We start from the raw sequence: 25,454 nt of genomic DNA, 5'->3' as shown, positions 1-25,454 counted from the left end.
TAGGAGAAGGATCTGCCGCCGACAGTGGATTTCCGGATACGAGGGACTGTAGCAAGGGTGAGGTTGGCTGAGCGGAGGCTTCGGGTGGGGGTGTGGAAGCTGAGTCGGTTGTTGAGGTATGTGGGTCCGGTATTGTGTAGTGCTTTGTGTGCGTGGATGATGAGTTTGAAGGTGATCCTCTTGTTGACAGGGAGCCAGTGCAGGCCTCTCAGGTGGCGTGTGATGTGGCTGCTTCGGGGGACGTCGACTATCAGTCGTGCCGAGGCGTTCTGGATTCGTTGTAGTTGTCTCAGGAGCTTTGTTGTTGTTCCTGAGTAGAGGGCGTTTCCGTAGTAGAGTCTGCTGGTGACGAGTGCCTGGGTGACGGTTTTTCTCGTGTCGGCGGGGATCCATTCGAAGATCCTGCGGAGCATTCTGAGGGTGTTGAAGCAGAATGCGGAGACGGCGTTGACTTGCCTGGTCATGGAGAGGGTGGAGTCGAGGATGACCCCTAGGTTGCGTGCGTGGTCTGTGGGTTCCTGGGATGTGCCTAGCGATGTGGGCCACCAAGAGTCGTCCCAGGCTCATGGGGTGGGTCCGAGAATGAGGACCTCCGTCTTGTCTGAATTCAGCTTCAGTCTGCTGTTCTTCATTCAGTCGGCTACGGCCTTCATTCCCCTGTGGAGGTTGGATTTGGCGATGTGGGGGTCTTCGGGGAGGGATATGATCAGCTGGGTGTCGTCGGTGTAGGAGATAATGTTGATGATGTTGATGTTGATGTTGAGGTTGTGTTGTCGTGCGACGTGGGCGAGCGGTGCCATGTAGATATTGAACAGCGTCGGGCTGAGGGAGGATCCCTGTGGGACACCGCAAATGAGCTTGGTGGTTTTTGAGCGGAAGGGTGGGAGGCAGACGCTCTGGGTTCTGCCGGAGAGGAAGGATGTAGTCCAGGCCAGGGCCTTCTCTTGGATTCCGGCGTCGTGGAGGCGTGCTAATAGGGCGCGGTGGCAGACTGTGTCAAAGGCTGCTGATAGGTCCAAGAGAATGAGGGCGGCTGTCTCTCCTTTGTCCATCAGGATCCTGATGTCGTCGGTGACGGCGATGAGGGCGGTCTCGGTGCTGTGGTTGCTGCGTAAACAGGATTAGGAGGGGTCCAGGATGTTGTTGTCTTCGAGGTAGCGGGTTACCTGTTTTTTGACAATCTTCTCTGTCACTTTTAACGGGAGCAGGGAGATGGGCCGGAAGTTCTTGAGGTCTTTGGGGTCCCCCTTGGGCTTCTTCAGAAGGACGTTGATCTCGGCTTGCTTCCAGCTTTCCGGGAAGGTTGCTGTCTCGAAGGAGCTGTTGATTGTTTTCCGGAGGTGGGGCGCAATGGTTGTGCTGGCTTTGTTGAAGACGTGGTGAGGGCAGGGGTCAGATGGGGATCCAGAGTGGATGGAGTTCATGGTTTTGATGGTGACGCTGGACCAGGTGGTCAGGCAGCTGGTGGTCGCAGGGGTGGTGGACTCGATGGTGGGTGCGGGGGTGTTAAAGTTGAAGCTGTTGTGGATGTCGGTGATCTTGCGGTGAAAGAAGGTGGCCAGGGAGTCGCACAGGTCTTGTGATGGTGGGATGTCGTTGGTGTTGGAGCTGGGGTTGGAGAGTTCTTTCACGATGCTGAAGAGCTCCTTGGTGTTGTATGCGTTGTTGTCTAGGCGGTCTTTGAAGGCGGTCCTTTTGGTGGTCCTGATAAGTTGGTGGTGTCTGCGGGTGACGCTCTTGTGGGCTCTGCGGCTGTCTGGTGTTCGGTTGAGGAGCCATTTCTTCTCCAGCTTCCGGCAGGTAGGCTTGGAGGTCCGGAGGTCTTCGGTGAACCAGGCGGCTCTCTTGTTGGTGTGGTTGGTTGTAGAGGTCTTGAGGGTGGCGAGGGTGTTGGCGCAGTAGTTGATCCACAGTTTGAGGTTGGTCACGGCGGTGTCTGGGTCGGTGGGTGGTCTCAGGGCGAGGCTGGCGATGAGTTGGTCCTTGGTAACCTTGCCACAGCAGCGACGTGGTAGCTGTTGGGTGTGGTGGTGTGTGGTGGGTTTCCTGAAGGTGAAGTGGATGCATCTGTGGTCGGTCCAGTGGGGTTCGGTGGTGTGGTTGAAGGAGACTCGGGGGCTTGTGGAGAAGATGGGGTCCAGCGTGTGTCTGGCGGCGTGGGTGGGTGTTGTCACGAGCTGTTTGAGTCAGAGGTTGGCGAGGTTGTCGATCAGGGTGGTGGAGTTGGCGTTGTTGTTGTTCTCGAGGTGGAAGTTCAAGTCCCCCCGAGGAGGATGTAGTCCGTGGAGGCGAGGCCATGGGTGCTGACGAGGTCGGGGATGGCGTCGCTGAACTGTGGTTGTGGTCCGGGTGGTCTATAGATGAGTGTTCCTCTGAGGGTGGTGTTGGGGTCGGTGTGGATCTGGAAGTGCATGTGCTCGGCGGTGGTGAGGGTGTCGTCGGTGCTGGTCGTGACTCTGAGGGTGTCCTTGTGGATGATGGCGATTCCCCCTCCCACTCTGTTGGTGCGGTCTCTGCGGGAGATCTTGTAGCCCTGTGGGATGGCTATGGCGATGTCTGGTGCCGAGGTAGTGTTCAGCCAGCCCTCCGTCAGGAAGGCGACGGCGGGAGCAGAGGAGTCTAGGAGGTCCCAGAGTTCGATGGCGTGCTTGCGAGCGGAGCGGATGTTGAGGAGGATGCAGCGGAGGTGGTTGGGTTCTCTGGCTGGTGGTTATGTGGGCTGGATGCTGGTGAATCTGCAGTTCCGGCATGCGAAGGGCCCTTGTGTGCGTTTTGGGGTGGCCCGGTGGCAGGGGTGGTCTCGTCCGGTGTTGAGTAAGTGGAGGGTGCTGGAGTCGTAGTGCAGTCTGGCGTTGCGTGGGGTCCAGGGTTTCTGGCGCTGGGCGCAGTCCAGGCGCGGACAGGCGCAGACGGGCTTGCCTTTGGCGCGCCAGCAGCGCGTGTCCGCTGCGCTTCTGCGCGGTGTCCTCCATAGGAGGCGAAGTGGGAGGGAGGAGCAGAGGGGAGGCAGGAGCGGGGCGGCCAATGGGCGAGGGCAGGGAGACAAAAGGCACAAGGGGGCGGGCCACGGGGGAGCAGCAGCGGGGAGCCGGGGTTGGCTTAGAGGGCAGTGGCGAAAGAGGAGCGCCTAAGCAGAGACACCAAAACGGCAAAAAACAAAAAGGCAAGTTACAGAAAACAAAAGACAAAAGACAGGTTAACAGGACAAATTTGGGAGAAAATACAAAAGAGAATATCAGTACAGCCAAGCTGTCACCAGGGGCGGCGAACCCTCGGGAGCGAGAGCGAGAGGGACACGAGACACGGGCACCCTGGAGGAGCCGTGCGGCGTGGGGAGTGACCCAAGGTCAGTTCAGACTGACTGCAGTGTGGCGCCCTCCATAAGAGGCCAAGTGGGAGGGAGGAGCAGCTGGAAGGCAGCGCATATCATCCGGCCTTATTGTGGGCCCCTGGCGAATATTGTAAGGGAATATGGGTTCACACCAATATCCTACGCTGATGACATCCAGCTATTATTCCCATTCCAAAATATGACCCCTGCAGTAAAAAATTATTTCGCTGCTGGAATGAGAGCGATAGCCGGATGGATGACCTCCAATTGCCTACAATGCGATGTGGGTAAGACGGAGGTCATGCTCTTTGGAAATGCCCCACTCCTTTGGTCACCTGAGTGGTGGCCCCCGGAACTAGGTACAGCTCCATGCCCAAAGAAAAGCGTAAAAAATCTGGGTGTCAAGCTTGACCAATCTTTGGTGCTTAAAGACCACGTCATACAGGTCACAGGAACTTGTATGAGAGTGATTGGCCTACTTAGAAGGGTGTTCCCCTATTTAGTAGATCATCACCGGAAAACACTAGTGCAGACCCTAGTAATTAGCAGATTGGATTACTGCAATGGATTACTTATATCTGCTAATGAGGAACAGCTGGGGAGGCTACAGGTAGCCCAAAATACAGCTGCTAGGCTGATTCTCAATGCCCCTGCCAGATCTTCCTCTCGACCCTTACTAAACAAGCTACACTGGCTTCCCATTCGCCAGAGAGTACAATTCAAGATATGTTGTACCATCCACAAATGCTTGTTTGGAACTGGCCCTAGATATTTGACTGAAATCTTCAAACCGTACCAACCTGGAAGAACCCTACGATCAGAAAACCAAGCTTTGCTCCAGATCCCCAGGATCAAAAGAGAAAGACAGGGAGGCCGAGCCCTTTCATACAAGGGCCCCACTCTCTGGAATTCACTACCCCTCACTCTTAGACTAAATTCCAACCTCTCCGCATTTAGGAAATGTCTGAAGACGTATCTATTCTCTACTCAGTAGCTCTAGCAATGCCATACAGATATCCTGTTCTTGCCCTTCTTTCGGAAAAACAAAGCGCGGAGATATCTCCTCGGAGATCGAATTCCTGCGCTTTACAAGAACCGAAAATAAATAAATAAATAAATTGGATATCACTGTATTCTGGTAACAAATCAATATGCTGAATTGTTATCATTAAATTATGGAGTTAAGCTGGGGAAAGTAAAAAGACTAATAAATTTATGGGCCTGCTTGAATGTATCGCTAATTGGGAAGTTTCAATGGTCAACATGTCAGTACACCAAATTTTTACAATTGTTTTTTAATAATCTCCTCTTCAAAATTCCTAACTCTTATTTTAAAGAGTTGGATCAAAGGATTTGTAAGTTTGTTTGGCATAATAAGCAGCTCCGAGTAAAATTAGCTCCACTATAATTAGATATAGCTCATGGGGGATTAGCATTACCACAAATTACGGCATAATATCAGGCTGGTTAATTTGATAAAACAAAAAGGTGAACCAAATGCAGTTTTTGATGATTTTCTTTTGAATTATAAGATAAAGGAGAGTGCAATCAAGGGGTTGGCTCTTTTCTGAGGGATTCTTGGCTTCACAACCACATACATGCTAGGTACATTTAGTTAGGTAGGGTACACAATGTAGGAGTCCTCGAAGGTTACTGTTTTTATATATGCCTGACATATCCTGTGGTGGCATCAGTCTACACACTAATCCTTTAGTTTATGTTGTCCTACAAACCCGCAGCTCCTATGTATTTTTAATAACTAGACAACAGTAGTGAACCAGAGTACTAAAGGGGAAAAATCTTTTAAGGGTTGGCTTCAGAAAATTCCTTCCGAAACTGGCTGTAAATGTAATATAAAGGAGTGGTTGCAGCTTAGTGAGATGAGTTACAAAGTGCTGCTGGGTGCCAATTTTTCATTTAGATGGTTGCCGTATTATACGCCATTGTGATTACATAAGATGTTTCCAACTATACGTAACCAATATTTTAGATATAAAAAAACCAGGACAAAGGTGGTTGGGTACATTCATTTTCAAGTGCAGTTATTTGCAGCAACTCTGGAAGGATGCTTTTTAAGTGCCACTCGATGCATGTGGATCACAATTGCTCCATCTTGTATGTTGAAAATATCAGCAGTATTTTATCCTTATAGCAATAACAGTGGAAAGGTCACTTATTTTACAGAATTGGAGAACAACTATACAACCAACGATTGGTCGATTGGTCACTGGATTAATAAAATGTGTAGGACATATAGATTTTGAGGAGGCTTGTGCAAAGAGGGTAGATGCCACTCAAAGATTTAAGGCAACATGGACAAGATTCTCCTCTTTTTTTTAAAAATTAATCAATTTCAGTGTTATTAGATAAGTGCTGTTTTTTGTAATTGCACTCCTGCGCTTTACTACTAATTGTCTAGGCCCTTTTACAAATGTGGTGCTACTTGTGATGATCAATTTAAGAGTTAGAGGTTTTATGTAATAATATTTAGTAATGAGTATGCTGCTACATATATGCACTTTAATGATTTTCTTCTAACCCTGTTGATGGTATTATTTTTTTCTTTCTTTTCGGACCTGTTGTAAGTATGATTGATAATATTGCGACCTGTATAAGCTTTTCTTCTATTTTTGTAACAAAGCTCTCACTCTGTTCTAACAATTTTCTTTAAAAAAAAATTATAACATGAATCATAGCCCTATTGATTTATTACAGATGTAAAACTCTTAATATGAACCTAATAAAAACTATATGTATAAAAAACAATTAACATGATTATTAAACAATGTAATAACTATCAATTAAAACAAATGTAATTTATTCATTACTTAATTAACTTACCACACTAAACCCCTCCTAGCAGCCCACAATTAAAATATAACACAATAAATAAATGTAACAGTTCACATAATCAATGATTATATATGAATTAATAATTGACTTTCCACTTTGTCCCTACAAACCCAGCAGCTTCATCTAATATATAAATTAAAAAATATAATTATTACATAAGTTACAAATGTAATCAATTAAATTAATAAATTAATAATTAAATTTTACTTAATTTCCCACCGTATAACCCGACAAACCCAGCAGCCTTCACATAATATATAGGTTACAATATATGTATTGCGCAATTAACATAATTAATAGTCAATTATATAATAATAATTTGGTAATTAATTATACTTGGACAACTTCCCACTCGACACCCCTACCAACCTAACAACTCGCCACGAGTATATAAATTACTATTAGGAAATAAATAAAAAATTATAAATCACTTAAAATGTCAAACTATATTTAAAAATATAATAATCGTATAAACAATAATAACGCATAACATTAATATATGAACTAGCACACAAAAAATAATTAAAATGCGATATTTTTTACAATTATATTATTGAAAACGATATTAACGACATTCTTTAACCTGTATTACTTACATGAAAAATCCATATTCCTTTACAACGATCGTTGCGTATCACAATATTTTTATATCACAATATTTTTTTCGATATTTCTGCATTTCAATATTTAAAACTATAAATCTTGTCCAAATACAGTTTATTTCATGTACAAATGCAAATTATTGACCTTCTCTTCAACCAAACTGATTATCATGTACATCCAAACTTCTCATTCCATTTAACATTTAGTTTCTCCTTTATTTATTTAAAACAGAATATGGTTTACGTTTGGCCAGCCACATCTTTGTAAAAGAAATATCGCAGGACAGCTTGGCAGCTAGAGATGGAAATATTCAAGAAGGTGATGTTGTGCTCAAGGTAAGAGTTTTTTTTTTCTACTTGTCAGCAAGATTTATTTGCTGTTGTGGAAAATAGATTTACTTTTTTCATGTTCTTAACATGCCTTTCCTATTAAGACGTTCAGAGGTCTTTTTTACATGACATCTTGTTTGATTCCATAAAGAGCTGTGAAACAACACTCTGCGAATTATGTCTCAGCCTCTTTCACATGCAAAGGTAGTCCAAGGGTGCTCATTTGGAAAACCTTAGCGAACAAATTCCTAATAAGACTTTTAAAGTGTAGGGTCACAAGTACCGAACAGAGCCTGTTAGTCTTTGGAATCCCTGTGTCTCTCCCAATTTGAAAACATATTCTACTTTAATGCGCAGGCTCATTGGTGCCTGTATGAGTGGTCCATATCACCCCTTGACACAGATTATAGCAGTGTAGTGATTGAGCGCTTTGCTTCTTGCAAATCTGGTACCAATTCACGTTCATGAGGTGCACAGTTTAGTAATGTATTGGAATGCGGCCTAAGTTAGTACCAGGGGTTGAGATTAATTTAAGCATTCCATCCATCAATTTGTTGCATACTTTACTATGTCACCCTGAGTGGGAGCACGTGGTTCCTGTGCACACTTTGTCTCTGAATCCAAGCTATACCTGGCTGATAAGCCCTAACTAGGGAAAAACCTATCCTGGTTTGCTTGTATTCCGTGTTCAGGGAGGACCTTCCCTGGCCGTTTGGGCTGGACTGCTCCAGTTGAAGCAGGTTCTAGCCTGATTTGCATATGGCTAAGTCCAAACTGAGGTGGCATGGTGAGCAAAATTACTGTGGACTGGGATGCAGCCCCAAGTAATTACCAGTAACTCATAATAATTCAAGCATTCCATCATCACTTTATTTTAATACTTTAGTGTATCTGTAGTTCTGACTGAGGCTAATCATCAAATTTCAAAACATTTTAATAACGTAGGCTCCACTAGGAAGACAGTGAATTGTTAAGTTTCAAATCATAAAGATTTATTAAAGGATTAGCAAAGTTACAAATTCAGATAATCAAATTAATTATTAATCAATAATCAGTACACTAATGCATTAGTCATTGTATACTTCATAGCAATTCAAAACTCATAGAACAAAGACGAAGTATTATAAATTAAAGAGTGCACCCTCCTCTGGGAAAAATTCTGCTAGTAAGTCTGGAAAGTGGTATTTTGAAACCATAAGAAAGGCATCTAAAAAGTATCTGCAAGGACTCCACAAGCATCTGCAGGGCATCCAAACTCTTGCCTACTCGTCATTGTTATTTAGCACAATTCGAACACTTGATGCACCTACACTTGGTTTCCATATAATGAGCCAATCAGGTTAAGGCACACAGAGAATATAAACTCCTCCCTTAATTGGTAAATCTCCTATACAATGAGGCCACTCTAAGTGTCCTTCAAACCTAGAGTCATTTGCAACATAATGAGATACATTGGACCAAACCGTACTCTGCAGGTGCATTGCCATAGCTCATTAGCACATTCTACAAAGATTGTGCAAATGAGAACATTTTCACAAGAGAACATTTCAAATGGACATATTCATGTTGTCAATGTAGACTCCACTTCTCCTGTAATTTAACAAGATGGCAGCCAAACAGGAGCTATTTTTAACTGCAAGCCTACATTAGCTATAGTCCATTTAACCATTGTCGGATCTGGGGGTCTCTAGTTGGCAATGGTATTCACCTTTGTCCAAATAGGGACGCTTACTACGTCAGGATAAGGGGATTACACTCCTTAATAACCCCTGCTCACCCTCTTGGTAGCTTGGCACAAGAAGACAGGCTTATCACAGAGGCAGTGTGTTAAGCATTTGTGAATATACACAGTAATACAGTGAAAACACTACAGATGGACACAACACAGATTTTATAAAAATAAGTATTCTTTATATAGACTTAAACACAAGACCAGAAACAACAAAAAAACACAATACTACACTTAAGATTACTTGAAAGATGATTAAAGTTGCTTAGTTCAAGTTGAGGTAAAATGCGACAAAGTTCTCAACAAAGTACCTGAAAGCGTAACGCAAAGTAAACAAAAGGTTTGCAGAAGGGAAGATGTGCGGTTCCGTTATCGGGGGAGATGATGCGTCGTGCCTCAATGCTTGCGCAGAGTAGGGGGATGCGTCGTGATCCATAACGGTGCGGAGGTGATGCGTAGATTCTCGGCCTACGGGCTCGGTGTGGTGCGCAAGATGGCGCCTTGATGCGATGCGACGATCCGGTTGCGATGTAAGAAGATGACGCCCTTGATGTGGCGATGCGATGACGAGGCGTAGACTGCCTGGCAGCCTTGCGACGACTCTGTACTTTAGAGCCATGACAGGCCCTGCAACACGCTTCCCCGGTGATGCGATGGTGTCTCTCACGCTTCTCTGGCGACGCAACAGCAGGCAGCTTTCGATGAACACACACTTTCAGGGAGATGTGGCGAAGGCTTGCTTCTCCGGCGATGCGACTATTTCCGCTGCGGCGACGCGCTTCTTCTCAATGCGTCGCGCTTCCAGCAAAACGCAAATGTCTGGTGTTGAGAATTCCCAGCAAGGAATTTCAGAGGGGAGCTGGAGATGAAGTCTTTTGTCCCTGAGACCTCAGCAGGAGGCAAGCACAGTTCAAGCCCTTGAAGAATATTCTGAAGATGCTGAAAGCCCTTAAAAAGTTCCTTCTCCTTTCCTTGGCAATAAAGCAACCACTGCAGGCTAACCCAGAAAAGTTCAAGTTCAAGTTCAGGAATTTGTATAGCGCACTACTTACCCAGAGGGTCTCAAGGCGCTTGAGGGAGGGTGGGTGCATTACTTATCGAAAAGCCAGGTTTTTAGCTGTTTTCTGAAGGAGAGGTGGTTCTGTGTAAGGCGGAGGTGAGTGGGGATAGAATTCCAGGTTTTGGCCGCTAAGTAGGAGAAGGATCTTCCTCCCATGGTGGATCTATGGATGCGCAGAATTGCGGCGAGGGCTTGATTGGATGATCGTAGTTGTCGGGTGGGTGTGTAGAAGGACAGTCGTGTGTTGAGGCATTCGGGTCCTAGGTCGTAGAGGGCCTTGTGTGCGTGGGTGAGGAGACGGAGCGTTATTCTCTTGTTGACGGGAAGCCAGTGGAGGTCCTTCAGGTGACCGGAAATGTGAGTTTGACGGGGGATGTCCAGTATGAGTCTGGCTGAGGCGTTTTGGATGCGTTGAAGTTTTTTCTGTAGTTTGGCTGTGGTTCCGGCGTAAAGGGTATTTCCATAATCCAGTCGGCTAGTGACCAGTGCGTGGGTGACTGTCTTTCTTGTTTCTGTGGGGATCCAGCGGAAGATTTTTTTGAGCATACGTAGGATGTTGAAGCATGAAGATGAGACGGCATTGACTTGTCTGGTCATCGAGAGGGAGGAGTCTAGGATGAAGCCCAGGTTACGCAAACAGCACACTGGCAGAGGGGCAGTAAAACTCCTGCAGGTTCCTTGGTTCTTCTCCTTGGCAAAAGGGTTCTTGTTCCATAAGTGATCTAAAGTTCTTGGGACTGGGTCCCAATATTTATACCCCAAAATCATTTGTTCTCTGAAGGCACAGAGACCTCTGCCTAGTCCAAACCAGTTCCTGAGCACTTTGATTACATGACTCTCTCCTTCCTTTCACTGTGCAGGGCAGAGACATCAGCCTCCCCACAGGGGAGGGAAGATACAGCTCTGGAGCACTTTGTTGACAGGATTCCTTCTCTCCTTTCACAGTGCAGGGCAGAGACAACAGACACGCCACAGGAGGTGGAGCCAGCATTGTAAAGGGAAGGCTCAGCATTATTCAGGTCCCAGGTGCAACTTCTCCCTCCCATCTAGATGCAGATCTCTCTATTCACCACTGGGCTGCCCTAGCCTGTCTCCTGGAATCTTCCAGCCCTGTCACTCACAAACCCTGACAAGGAATACACACGCTAGCAGAGGCAGGTCTGGACAGTTAGGCAAGAAAATACCTACTTTCTAAAAGTGATATTTTCAAACACAGAAAATTAAAACCAACTTTACTAAAATATGTATTGTATCGTTATGAGTTCAGACATATTAAATTCGAATTTCTACCATGTTCCCTGAGTCAGTTAGGATTATAGGAATGTAATAATCTAACTGCCCATTGCGGCCTATGGAGAACAGGTAGCCTTTAATAGTGAACAACGAAAATGGCTGTAATTCACTATTAGGACATGCTGCACACATCAGGGTATGTCCTACCTTATACTTGCAATGCACCCTGACCTTGGGCCTCCCATAGGGGTGTATAATATGAAGTAAAGGGACTGGCAAGTAAATGCACTTGGCCCAGTCGACATGGCAGTGCTAGACTGCACACAGGCCTTGCAATGGCAGGCCTGAGACACACTTTACAAGCTGCTTCTGTGGGTGGCACAACCAGTGCTGCAAGCCCACCAGCAGCATTTGCTTTAAAAGCCCTGGGCACGCATGGTGCACGTTACCAGGGGCTGACGGTTAAATCAAATAACGCAATCATGGACTCACCAATTAGTGCATCAATTTAACAGAGGGAGCACTTGCACTGTGGCACTGATTAGCAGTGGCACAGTGCCCAAAGCATATAACCAGCAAAAACATATCAAAACAGAGGAAGCAATCCGTTAAAATGGATGGGAGACTCACGCCAATGATGCCAGGTCTAACAAACATGAAAAATATACACTGGGTGCATTTGCATTTTACATGTTAATGTAGATACATAATAAGACAAATATCTCTACCAATGGTGTACAGGTCAAAACAGTCGCCTAAGAGTACTCTGAAGATGAGATATGCACAGGAAAAAATTAAACAATCCCTTTTGCTTCCACAGCAGCCCATGCTTTGCTAGGGCTGGTCATAGCTGCTTTTTTGGAGAACTCCACCCTCTGCTAATTTATGGTCTTCTGTTTGCCTCCATTTGAAAAGCTTGCAAAAGTTTGAATACCTTAAAATGCATGTGAAGTTTACATTTAACTGACTATTAGTCTGTAGGACGTATTTGTATTGGTTGAGAAAGTCACTTGCCATTTGAGTTAAAACTGGAATCTGAAAGAGACACGTTAGTGATAGATTCCTTACCTTAGAATATCCCCAGGCGTCAGACTGGATCCGGAAATCTTGCAAATAGTACCCTTGCGCGTCGGTAGGCGTCGTCTGCGGCTCCGCGTCCGTCGTCGGCGTCGTGGGCGCCGTGATGACGTCGTCGGAGTACTTAGACGCCGCCTCCGCGTGCTGACGTCAGTTCTTCTTTTTTCCGCGCCAGCCAACGCAGATCTGGAAAGAGCAGTTACCCTAGTCAATTTTTGACTACGTTTTTAGTGATCTTTTTGATCCATTTCGAAGTCTGTACAACTCTGGCGGTGCCGTAGGGATGCCCGGCTTCAATCATTGCGACGAGTGCGACCGTACCATGTCGGTTACGGATCCCCACCGCCTGTGCCTGACGTGTTTGGGCGTCGACCATGACGGCGAGGCCTGCCCCGACTTTCGGGCCCTTTCGAGGAAAGCCAGGCGGTAGCGGTCCCGCAGGCGGCTCGAACTGCGGCAGTCGGCCCCGCGCCGTGTGAGGTCCCGGTCCCACGGGAGGTCGAGGGACAGGTCGCAGGGACGTAGCCGTCACAGCTCCGGGAGTCGGCGCCACTCCTCCGGGTCCAAGTCGTCAGGTAAAAAGCATAAGAAGTCGAAGAGGCATCATCGCTCTTCTGACTCCCCCCGACGCTCGCGCGATGCGGCCGGGGGTTCGGGTGAAACCGCCCACGCGGCTCCTCGGGAGTCGCGGGTGCCGCGTTCGGCCCCATACCCTCCGGTCCCTGAGCTGAACGCGAAGCCGGAGGAGATTGAGCGTTTCCTCATGGCCATGAGGTCCCTTTCTCCTCCGACGGGTTCCGCGGCGCCTTCGGGCCCAGCGAACCCGTCTGGGGGCCCTAGTGGGTCGGGGGCTTACACCCCGATGCCGTTCGGTGCTTCGGCCCCGACGCCGCCGACGCCTTTGGGCCCGGCGCCGCAGGGCCCCACGATCCCGACACCGCCGGTGCCCTCGGGCCCGGTGCCGCAGGGTACAGCGGCCCCGGCGCCGCTGGACCTTCCTCGGGCAATGGATCGTCACCGGTGGACCTTACGACCCCCCCGGCGTCGGTCCGTGTGGTGTCACCTCCGCCGCCGTCCTCGGGCGGCGCCGTCCCCGATACCTCCTTTGTTTCGGTTCCGACGTCGAAACGGCGCCTATCGGCGCCGCAGCCGACGCCGTTTGGAGATTTTTACTTCTACGAACCGACCTCATGCAATTACAACCCTGAATCTCAGGACATGGGTGATGAGGAGGATTGGGAGGGGTCTGAGGACCCTCTGACCAAGGAGTGTCAGTCTAATATGGACTGGGAAGGAGACCTTGGGGAGGCCAGTGCCCTGGACACCTCTCCAGACACTGGATTTGTCTCTCCTCCTAACGTGGCTTCGGAGGAGGGAGCTACCTATGGTGTGGTGTTGACGAGGGCTGCCAAGCCCTTAAACCTTGAGCTCCCCGTCGCGGCCGTGAGGACTAACCTCCTCACAGAGGTCCTTAAGCCGCAGTCATGCTCCATGGAGCCTCTGCTGCCGTTTAATGAGGCCTTGACCGACGTTCTTTTGGGCACTTGGTCCAGGCCCGCTACGGGTTCGCCCGTAGATAGGAACGTGGCCAGACGCCACCACCCCGCTCCGGGCGACCCATGTTTCCTGTCCTCCCACCCCACCCCCGAGAGTCTGGTCATCCAGGCCTCTAATTCCCAGACCGTATTCCCGCCGGCCCCGCCGGACAGGGAATCCAAGATGTACGAGAATTATGGAAAGAAGATATTCTCATCCCTTAGTTTGGGACTGCGGTCTTCCAACACCGCATGCCTCTTAGGCCGCTACACCCACTCTCTGTGGGAGACGGTGGCGGAAGTGCTGCCAGAGTGCCCGTTGGAGGTACGGGCCAATCTCGGCCAAGCCCTTGTGGAGGACCGGGACGCAGCCAAGTATTCCATCAGGTGTGGGCTGGATACTACTGACTCGCTGTGCAGAGCGATGGCTACGACAGTGGCGGTGAGGCGCCACGCCTGGCTGAGATCCGCCAATTTTTCGGCAGATGTTCAGAACACCCTTATGGACATGCCGTTCGATGGCCATTGCCTCTTTGGCGACAAGGCAGACCACGTGCTTGAGCGCTTTAAGGACTCCAGGGCTACGGCCAAGTCCCTGGGCCTCTCATCCCCGCGCCAGCAAACGGGTGCCTTTCGCTCCTTTCGTGACCAGGGAAGGGGCGTCCCCACACGTGCCGCCAGCCACTCGCCACAGACTGTCGTCCAGCGCGGCGGCGGACGTGGAAACCGCCGCGGAGGAGTCAGTCCACACCTGCCCCCGCGGCATCCACCTCTAAACCCTCCTAGTCCGTGCTTTTCGGCCCATGTGACGCAGTGGGAGGCAGGGTTCGCCATCACCACTCTCACTAGCGCACTGTCACTTCGGACAGGTGGGTGCTGCAGATCGTCCAGAAGGGCTACTCCCTCCCCTTCGAGACGACTCCTCAAGCCATGCCACCGCAACACCACCGCGTATCGGGGGATCATTTGCGGCTCCTGCTGGAGGAAGTTTCGGCCCTTTCGGCCAAGGGGGCCATCGAGCGCGTTCCTGGGCCAGAAGTAGGACGTGGTTGCTACTCCCACTACTTTCTGGTACCCAAGAAGGGCAAAGGGGGCCTACGCCCTATCTTGGATCTGAGGAACGTCAACGGCTTCCTCCGGAAGGAGAAGTTCAAAATGCTGACTGGCTCAGGTCTTAGCTGCCCTAGACCCAGGAGACTGGATGGTAGCGTTGGACTTGCAGGAGGGGTATTTCCACATCCCCGTCCTGACGGCCCACCGGCGTTACCTGCGGTTCACAGTAGGCCACGAGCATTTTCAGTTTACCGTGCTCCCCTTCGGCCTTACCAGCGCCCCACGGGTGTTCACGAAGGTGATGGCGGTGGTCGTAGCTCATCTGCGCAGGTTAGGGGTGTCAGTCTTCCCCTACCTAGACGACTGGTTGTTGAAGGCGGGCTCGCCCCAGGTAGTCGTCAGCCACCTCCAGACTACGGCGGATCTCCTGCTCCAGCTGGGATTTTCCATCAATGTGCCGAAGTCACACCTGTGCCCCTCTCAGAAGCTCCTTTTCATCGGAGCGGTTCTCGACTCGGCGCAGTTTCGGGTTTACCCGTCCGAACAGCGGGTTCGGGATATACAGGCTCTGATTCCGATCTTACAGCCTTTATCCCGAGTTTCGGTCAGGTTGATGCTGCGGCTTCTGGGGCTGATGGCCTCCTGCATCCTTCTGGTGCATCACGCACGGTGGCGGATGCGGGCTCTGCAGTGGGACCTGAAGTTTCAGTGGGCCCAGCATCAGGGCAACCTGTCCGACCATGTCCTGATCTTGGAGGGCACTGCGAGACAGCTGCAGTGGTGGCTCTCGGACCGCGATTGGGTCAACGGCAGATCCCTCTCCCTTCCCCAACCGGAGCACGTAGTTGTGACGGACGCGTCCCTCCAGGGCTGGGCAGGCCACTTGGAAGAGGCGGAGATCAGAGGCCTCTGGTCTCCGGCGGAGTCCCGGCTCCATATCAACCTGTTGGAGCTGCGGGCGATTCGTCTAGCACTGAAGGCATTCCTCCCGTCTGTCCGAGGGAGTGTAGTGCAAGTGTTCACGGACAACACCACCGCCATGTGGTACTGCAACAAACAGGGCGGGGTGGGGTCGTGGACCCTCTGCCAGGAGGCTCTGCGCCTCTGGCAATGGCTGGAACATCAGGGCGTGACTCTGATGGTTCAACACCTGGCAGGTTCTCTGAACGCCAGGGCGGACGAACTCAGCCGACGGTGCTCGATGGATCACGAATGGCGTCTGAACTCGGACGTGGCGCAAGGCCTCTTTCAGCAGTGGGGAGAGCCTTGGTTAGATCTATTCGCCACCGAAGAGAACGCGCAATGTCATCAGTTCTGCGCGTTGGAATTTCCAAGGCGGCACTCGCTCAGAGACGCTTTTCGTCGCGAGTGGAGCTGCGGTCTGTTGTACGCCTTTCCGCCTATACCATTTCTGCCCAGAGTGCTGAAGAAGATCAAGCACGACCGGGCACAAGTTATCCTTGTGGCTCCGGACTGGGCATGAAGGTACTGGTATCCCGAGCTACTCAGTATGTCAGTCGATCCCCCGGTTCGTCTGCCTCTTCAGGAGGACCTTCTGTCGCAGCAGCAGGGGACGGTCCTTCACCCGAACCTGTCCAGTCTCCACCTCCATGCTTGGAGATTGAGCGGCGACAGTTGAGGCCATTTGACTTGCCTCCTGAAGTCTGTAACATCATTCTGGCAGCCAGGCGTCCCTCCACAAAGTCGGTATACGTCTGCAGGTGGAACAGATTTGTGGCATGGTGCACAGCAAAGGCTGTGGATCCCCTCAATGCCCCTCTTTCTGAGGTTCTCCTCTTTCTTCTCACTCTTGCCCAGCAGGGCTCTGCTCTGGGCACTGTCAAGGGCTATCTTTCAGCTCTTTCAGCCTTTCTGAGGCTGCCTGACCAACCTTCTTTGTTCAAGTCCCCTATCGTTAATCGATTCCTGAAGGGCATCACTCATACGTTTCCTCCTGTTCCATTCGTGATGCCTCAGTGGGACTTGAACCTGGTTCTTACGTTTCTGATGTGCGCTCCCTTTGAGCCACTTCACAACTGTCCTCTCCGCTTTCTTTCTTTGAAGACTACCTTCCTGATAGCCATCACCTCTGCCAGGAGAGTGAGTGAGCTCCAGGCTCTATCTTGTAAACCTCCTTTCCTTTCAGTCCATCCGGACAAGGTTGTGTTACGGACAAGGCCCTCCTTCCTACCCAAGGTAGTCACAGCCTTCCACATTGGGCAATCCATCACATTGCCCACCTTCTTTCCGCCTCCGCACCCCTCGAGAGAGGAGGAGCGGCTCCATAGTCTGGACCCAAAACGTGCGCTCTCATTTTATCTGAATCGCACACAACAGTTCTGGGTGGATGATCAACTCTTTGTTGGGTACGCGGGCGCTAAGAAAGGGAAAGCGGTGCACAAGCGAACCATCTCCCGTGGATTATCTTGTGCATCCAGGCGTGTTACTCCTTGGCTAAGAAGGAACCCCCTGTTGGGCTGAGGGCTCATTCCACTCGAGCCATAGCCACTACAACTGCCTTGGGCCGAGGTGTGCCCTTGCAGGACATTTGCCAGGCGGCTACGTGGGCCTCGTTGCACACGTTTGCAAGACACTATTGCCTGGACAGTCAAGTCCGGAGGGACGGCTACTTCGGCCGTTCCGTCCTCCAGGACTTTCTGGTGTGATTATTGGTTCGCAGACCCACCACCACGGGGATGGTATTGCTGGGGTATCTATTCTAAGGTAAGGAATCTATCACTAACGTGTCTCTTTCAGATGCACAAGTTACTACTTGTGTAACGATATATCTGTAAGAGACATTAGTTAGTGATTGATTTCTTACCGACCCACCCATCCTCCCCGTTCTGCGAACCGATATCTAGGGTTAAGGTCATCTCCTTTCAGGGCCCTAGTTTCATGGCACCAGTGTTGGTTTTTGGCATGGCTCTGCACTGTCGTCCAGCGCGGCGGCGGACGTGGAAACCGGTCCGGAGGAGTCAGTCCACACCTGCCCCCGCGGCATCCACCTCTAAACCCTCCTAGTCCGTGCTTTTCGGCCCATGTGACGCAGTGGGAGGCAGGGTTAGCCATCACCACTCTCACTGGCGCACTGTCACTTCGGACAGGTGGGTGCTGCAGATCGTCCGGAAGGGCTACTCCCTCCCCTTCGAGACGACTCCTCAAGCCATGCCACCGCAACACCACCGCGTATCGGGGGATCATTTGCGGCTCCTGCTGGAGGAAGTTTCGGCCCTTTTGGCCAAGGGGGCCATCGAGCGCGTTCCTGGGCCAGAAGTAGGACGTGGTTGCTACTCCCACTACTTTCTGGTACCCAAGAAGGGCAAAGGGGGCTTGGATCTGAGGAACGTCAACGGCTTCCTCCGGAAGGAGAAGTTCAAAATGCTGACTGGCTCAGGTCTTAGCTGCCCTAGACCCAGGAGACTGGATGGTAGCGTTGGACTTGCAGGAGGGGTATTTCCACATCCCCGTCCTGCCGGCCCACCGGCGTTACCTGCGGTTCACAGTAGGCCACGAGCATTTTCAGTTTACCGTGCTCCCCTTCGGCCTTACCAGCGCCCAAGGGTGTTCACGAAGGTGATGGCGGTGGTCGTAGCTCATCTGCGCAGGGCCCTAGTTTCATGGCACCAGTGTTGGTTTTTGGCATGGCTCTGCGCTTCTGGCGCGGAAAAGCTGTGTCTAAGGACTGACGTCAGCACGCGGAGGCGGCGTCTAAGTACTCCGACGACGTCATCACGGCGCCCACGACGCCGACGACGGACGCGGAGCCGCAGACGACGCCTACCGACGCGCAAGGGTACTGCTACGCAAGAGTTTCCGGATCCAGTCTGACGCCTGGGGATATTCTAAGGTAAGGAATCTATCACTAACTAATGTCTCTTACAGATATATCGTTACACAAGTAGTAACTTGTGCGTTTGTCCTAGTGTAAATTGCATGTAATGGTAAACTTGGAGCTGTTGGTGAATATTGCTGTTGGAAGGTGGTTCTGACACTATGGGCCGCCCGGATTTTTCGCTTTTTGAGCATAATTGTTGAGCTTTTTTTCACAACAAGTTTATTGATAAAGATGAGCACATGTGATAGAGTGGCCCCCTACAATCAGGATGGCACCACCAAACATACCGAGACAATCATGAAGATAGGACTAAGCGTCCAGTCAAGAAATCAATGCAATACAAGGATACAGGAAACATTAACCCCGTCTTTATCTTTTCATCTACCCATCGACCCAACTCCCAGAGCCCTCCCCTGGATCCCACCCTAACCCCAGGTATGTGCGCATATACAGTATCGACGTAAGTTCCTAGTGCGGCAAGTGTAGGCGTGGGGGAGCGGGGTCACCAGGCCACATGGGGCTAAAGATCTTCCTCCGGTTCAGCAGGGGGGTCCAGTTGCAAGCCCCTGTGGTCTGCCCACCTTTTCCATATTTTAAAGTGTTTACGGGGGCATCCCCGAGCCTCGAAGATCGGGCGTTCCAAACCCATACAGAAGTCAATGCCAGCCTTCCACGCACTCAGGGGGGGGGGCCTCACATCCTTCCATGCTCGGGCCAGATCCCTTTTGGCCACCACCAGCCCCAGGAGGAGCAGGTGCCTCTTGTAGATATTTCCACCCACCCCCTCTAGGATGTGCAGCAGGCCCAAACGGTGGGTACGGGGGAGGGTCCAGCCCAATACCTCTGACAAACAGCCCCACACACCTCTCCAGAAGCCAATCAGTCTGGGGCACGACCATACTGTGTGGAGTAGTGTACCTATCTCCGACCCACACCGCAGGCAGTCCGGGGTCCCAATCAGTCCCGCCTTCCACAGACGCTCGCGCGTATAGTAGGCCCTATGGAGAATTTTGAATTGTATGAGTCGAAAACGCATCGCAATAGCCGCACCCCTCGGGGACTCCAGGGCCTCACGCCAATCATCCTCATCCAACTGACCGACGTCGGCCTCCCAGGCCGCCTTCAGCGGAAGGAGGGTGGAGGAGCAATGGATGACCATAGTCTGGTAGATGCGCGAAAGTTTTCTATCTCCAAGGTCACCCATGAAGACTTTCGCTTCGATCGGGCTGAAATCAGGGAGTGAGTCAAGGTTGGTAAGACTGGGCAGCAGCGCATGTCGGAGTTGTAGATATCGAAAGAATTGAGTTTGGGGCATATCAAATTCGGTACGAAGGGCCTGGAAAGATTTGAGCGTCGTGCCGGACAGCACATGGCCTAATTGCGAGATACCAATCGCGTCCCAGCCGTCGAAGCCCGATAGCTTAGACAGTTCCGGCAGCATACCATTATGCCACAGGGGCGTCTCCGCGGTCAGTCTGCCCCACCAGCCCAAGCGACGCAAGGCCTGTCGCCACACCGCAAAAACAAGTCGCGTAACCCTCGGCAACGAGCGACGCAGTCTGGGTGAATAGAGGATGGTGTGAAGCGAGTTGTCACCCATCAAGGCACGCTCCAGGGCATAAGCTGGGTCTCCACAATCGCCATACCACCAGTCATTCAGGATGAGAAGATGTGCGGCTTGATAGTATGACAGTAAATCTGAAGTGGCCAAACCCCCACAGTAGGTGGACAAAAAACAAGTACGCAATGCAACTCTGGCAGCACCTCCAGCCCACAGAAAGCGGCCCAGCACCGAGTTGACCTGCCTAAACCACTGAGGCGGGATGGGATACGGATGGTTCTGTAATTGGTATAATAGGCGCGGTAGCGCCACCATTTTAAATATAGCGGAGCGGCCAAAGATTGATAGGGGCATCCGAGACCAGGTTTTAACATCTGACTGCACCCGCTCCCAGACTGGTATGAGATTACGATCCCATGCAATGTCCGCCAAGTCTGAGAGAAACACGCCCAGGTATTTCAGCCCGGTCGTGGCCACTCGCAGCCCCGAAGCCCAGGGGTCCGTCACCTCGCCCCCTCCCAACACCCACAGCGTGGATTTATGGAGGTTCAGAAACAGGCCTGAAGCCTCCCCAAACAGTTGCATAACCTCTAGGACACGCGGGCCTGAGCGCCGCAGGTCGGTAAGGAAGAAGAGGACGTCATCGGCGTACAGTGCGATTTTGTCGGACAGGGTGGCAGTCCACTGGAAGCCCCGTATCAGCGCGTCCTGGCGCACCCTGGCAGCCAAAGGCTCCATGGCGAGTGCAAATAAATAAGGGGAAAGAGGGCACCCCTGTCTGGTCCCGCGGCCGATATGGAACATCTCCGATACTGCCCCGGCGACCCGCACCGAGGCCGTGATATCAGTATAGAGGAGCCGGACATACGACAGAAAGACCGGGCCCAGGTTGAGACAGCGCAGCAAGGCAAATAGGAACGACCAGCTGACGGAGTCAAACGCCTTATCAATGTCGGCCAGTAACAGTGCCGCCTGGTCCCCTAAGGTCCCAATGGCGTCGATCGCCGCCTGTGCGCGACGGATATTATGCCGCGTCGCCCTGCGAGGCATGAATCCTGCCTGGTCAGGATGGACCAAGTCCGTGATATGCGGAGCGAGCCTGTTCGCCAGGGCCTTGGCCAAGACCTTGGCCTCAACATTAATCAACGAGATGGGCCTATAAGAGTCATGGCGATCTGGGGGTCTGCCCGGTTTCAAGAAGACCACTATTTCGGCGTGGCGCCAGTCCGGGGGCAACACCCCTCGCTCACGCGCCACCTCAAGCGCTCGACGATACGGAGAACCAAGCTGTACATGAAATTTCTTGAAAAATTCACTCGGGTAGCCGTTAGGGCCAGGGGCCTTGCCAGTGCTGAGTTGCCCCAGTGCATCACCCAGCTCCTCTGCTGTGAGAAGCGCCTCTAGGGCCGTCTTGGTCTCATCCGATAACGGCACCGCTGGCAGCTCTGCGAGAAAGCAAGCCAGCTCACTGTCAGACAGGTGGTCGCGCGGGGCGTACTGGGTTGAATAGTACGTAGCAAAGCTCGTCGCCAGTTCGTGCGGGTCGGTCAAGACCTCTCCCTCACCATTTGTAAGGCCTGGCAGCAGGAGGGGTTGGAAAGTTTGGTGGCACAGTCGATGGAGCATGGAACACGACTTGTCCCCCCATTGATACACCCTACTTCTGGTGGCTAGCCATGCCTGTTTGGCTTCATCCATCAGGAGGGACCCGTATGTTTGCTGTGCCTGTAACAGCAGACGTATCCCGACTTCATCGTCACCCTCGCGGCTTTCCTGTTCCAGGGTCGCCACTCGTGCGGCCGCTTCGGTAGTTTGCTCCTGACGCTTCCGCCGAGCTGCCGAGCACCATGCAATATCTATTCCCCGTATGGTAGGCTTCATGGCTTCCCATACCGTCCCTACATCGGCATCCCCAACTAGGTTTTCCCGCCAGTAGTGGTCAATGGATTCGCGCAGGTGATTAGCATATTCCGGTTGCAGGAGATGCCAAGAGGACATCCTCCAACGGAACGGCTGCCTCTTCCGGGTGAGTTCCACATCAACAGAGACAGGGGAGTGGTCGGACAGGCCCCTAGGCAGGATGTCAGCGCCCTTCACTCTACACAAACATTCCCCAGGCACAAATACACAGTCAAGCCTCGAGAACGAGCCGTGGACAGCCGAGACATAAGTATATTCCCGGGCTGCGGGGTGCATATGTCGCCAAGCATCTACCCAGCCCAAACCCTCACTCATTGCACGCAGTCTGGTGGGTGAAGGGGAGGGGGGCTGAACCTCGATCCCCTCTCGGCGCCTATGGCGATCCATGCATATATTCATCACATCGTTCCAATCACCCCCAATCACAGCCAACGACCCGGCAATGTCCTCCCACACTGCAAACAACCTCTCAGCCAGGGCCCATTGGAGGGGGGGAGGGGCGTAAACGCTGCCAAACACCACTGAATCCGTGCCCACCATGCCTTTAACAAACAAGTAGCGACCCTGGGGATCAGCCCACTGCTTCTCATGGGTGTACGCCACTCTACGGTGGATCAAAATGGCCACACCCCTGGATCCCCTGGAGAAACCCGCATGGAAAACTTGTTGATAACCAAATCTCTGTAGGCCCAGAGCCTTTGTGCCCATCATGTGGGTTTCTTGTAGCAATAGAACATCTGCAACCTCTTTTTTCCCCCAGCGTAGCACAGCCCCGCGTTTAATTTTGTCTAATAAGCCCCTGACATTCCACGTAATCACCCGCATAGAGTCTGCAGGGAGCCTATGAGTCAGTTCAGCCATGGTCCATGAAGATCCATCCCACAAGCCCTCCACACCCGCGCCACCCACCACACGCCATAAGGAACATTTCTGCGACACACACATGCACACTACCGCCCACCCCAAGGAAAACAAACCCCAACACTACAGTCCCACAGCCCCAAACAGTCCCAATCCCCAACTCAGCGGTCCAAACCCCGACCGCCCACAACCCACCTCCCCCCACCCTATACCTCAATGAACTATGAAGTACCTGTTGCGGCATGGGTGGTCCCGAGACCAAAACGCAGGGCCCGGGCCCACCCATACCAATGGATCCCAACATCCCCAAAGAGAACAGCAAGCTCACCCCACACTCCCCAACTAACAGTACCTCCCCTTAGGGCCCCCCTTCGAACATGAGAGGAGTAGGCCGCCCATGGGTCAGCACCCCGAACCCCATTAAGCACATGTGACCCACCGCTTAAGCGCAGCGGGACAGAACTACAACAGACATTACGCCCTTCCTGTGTCCAGCTATGGCCTAGACCACACCACACCACGCACCCGCCCATCAATCAGTAGCGTTACCCCAATGGCCATCTGCCAAGGCCAGAAACGAAATGTCGCTTAGGAGACAAGAGGGGGGCTCCACGGCTCTCAGGTCCCAGTCCCAGACTGAGCAGTGTCTGACTGTGCACCATCCAGCTGGCCACCCCCGGATTGGGAGCGTCGCCGTGACCTAGACTTCCTGTGTCTCCTGCTCCTGTTGGATGATTCGCCCCTCTCTTGCGACGACCCACGCGATGCTCCGGAGTGTAGGCCCGGCTGGGCATTCGGTCGGATCCTGACTGTCTCATCTGTCCAGTTAAACACCGCCTCCGGGGTGTCGAAAAAGTGGGTCTTGGAATGAAACACAACCCGCAGACGAGCAGGGTACAACAGTGAATATTGAATTTTCAATCCACGTAACTAGGCTTTCGCATCTTGGAAGGATCGGCGCTGCTGCTGCACCAGCCTGGTATAATCCGGGAAGATCATAATCCTGTGACCCTCGAACGACAAGTCCTCCTTTGCTCTTGCTTCTCGGAGAATAACGTCCCTGTCCTGAAAGTTAAGGATCTTGGCGATGACTGGACGTGGTCGCTCTCCGGCCGGCGGTTTCTGCGCCAAAGCCCTATGGGCGCGCTCCACCACAAAGCAGCGTGACAAGACGTCCGGGGGAAGCCAGCTCTCTAACCAGCGTGTCAAGAATACATCCATGGACCCCTTTTCACAATCCTCTGGAAAGCCCACGAAGCGCAGATTATTCCTTCGCGCCCTCCCTTCCGCATCCTCGACACGGAGCGCTAGCCCCTTTTGGATCCTGGCCATGTCCTCCACTTTCTTTTTCAGAGCCACCACCTCGTCCTCCACCCCTGTAATCCGAGTTTCGGTTTCGGTGATGCGGGCCACAGCATTGCGGAGATCTTGACGCAGCAGCATGACATCGGCGCCAACCGCCCCAATTTTGGCATCAAGCATGTCTCTGGACTGCGTAATGGCGGCCATCAGGGCCGCATTATCAGGGCCTGTGGTCTGGCCACCGCCGGCTGCCCCGGAGCCTCCACTGGGCCCTGTGAATTTATCAATCGTCCCTTGCTTGGTGGACCCAGTGCCGCCCCCACCTCTCGTCATGGTTGGTGGCAAGGAAAAGGGCCTCACTGCCCCAGTGGTGGGCCCCTCGTCAACAGCAATTCAACAGTATCGTCCACTCGGGGGCCAAGGAGACTCCGTCGGGGCTCAAATGCCGTCCCCAGTGGGCACCCCCAGAACACAGACACCGCAGCCCAGCTCCGGGCAGCAAGCCCCAGCGGGAACGTTCAACAGGATAGTTACTTCACCAGGTTAGGGCTTCCTGGATGCGCAGAGGAAGGTCTCAAGAGCCGGGGACGTCCAGCCCCGTCGTCTGCCTGGCTACCCCACACCCAACTCGTGTCCCAAAGCAGCAGAAGATGCAGGGCAGACACTCGGGTCTTCAGGCTGACTAGCCCCGAACACCTCCCGGGTCACAAGTCACAAGTCCCGTCACAGCGCCCCAGCGCCGGTCCACCAGAGGGGAGGAGGAGGGGGGGGGGCCACTCACAGTTTGTCTCGGGCTATTCGTGGAAGATCTCCACGCACCATCCGGGCAGCAGGCTTGTCCCTCCAGGCACCACCAGCTCCAGCCATCCAAGTCCGACGTGGCGTGCAAATCTCTAGCTCTCCAGCCGCTCCGAGCCCACCTCCCGGTCCAGGAGCCAGGGAGAATACCATCCGGCCGAGGCCCACCAAACTCGAGGCCCCGGCGTCCCCAGGGCCAGGCAAGCTGCAAGGACACTCCAGAGCACCAGTATCCGAGGCAGGACCCAGCGGGGGGCCCCCTCCGTCGTCTCACCGGCCCCAAGCAGTCCCGGGAACAGGCCCGGAGAGGCGCGCCTCAGAGCGCACGGTATGAGCAAAATGCAAGGCCACCGGGCAGTCGGGTGTAGTCC

General features: G+C 52.2%; 1 protein-coding gene across 6 annotated transcripts in view; it reads left to right on the top strand.

The window, feature by feature from the left end:
• The window catches only part of TJP1 (tight junction protein 1), a 707,329-nt gene that overhangs the window by 264,549 nt on the left and 417,326 nt on the right, over positions 1 to 25,454 (top strand). For all 6 annotated transcript variants that reach the window (XM_086958396.1, XM_086958395.1, XM_086958394.1 and 3 more), the window contains exon 6: positions 7,019 to 7,122. In XM_086958396.1, coding sequence (XP_086814522.1) covers positions 7,019 to 7,122 — 104 coding nt within the window. The remainder of the gene's footprint in view (positions 1 to 7,018; positions 7,123 to 25,454) is intronic.

The sequence above is a fragment of the Lissotriton vulgaris genome, chromosome 2_1, assembly GCF_964263255.1.
Source record: "Lissotriton vulgaris chromosome 2_1, aLisVul1.2, whole genome shotgun sequence".
Taxonomy (NCBI): Eukaryota; Metazoa; Chordata; class Amphibia; order Caudata; family Salamandridae; genus Lissotriton; species Lissotriton vulgaris.
The sequence above is the reverse complement of the archived record's forward strand: the minus strand, read 5'-3'. Positions and strand labels throughout refer to the sequence as shown.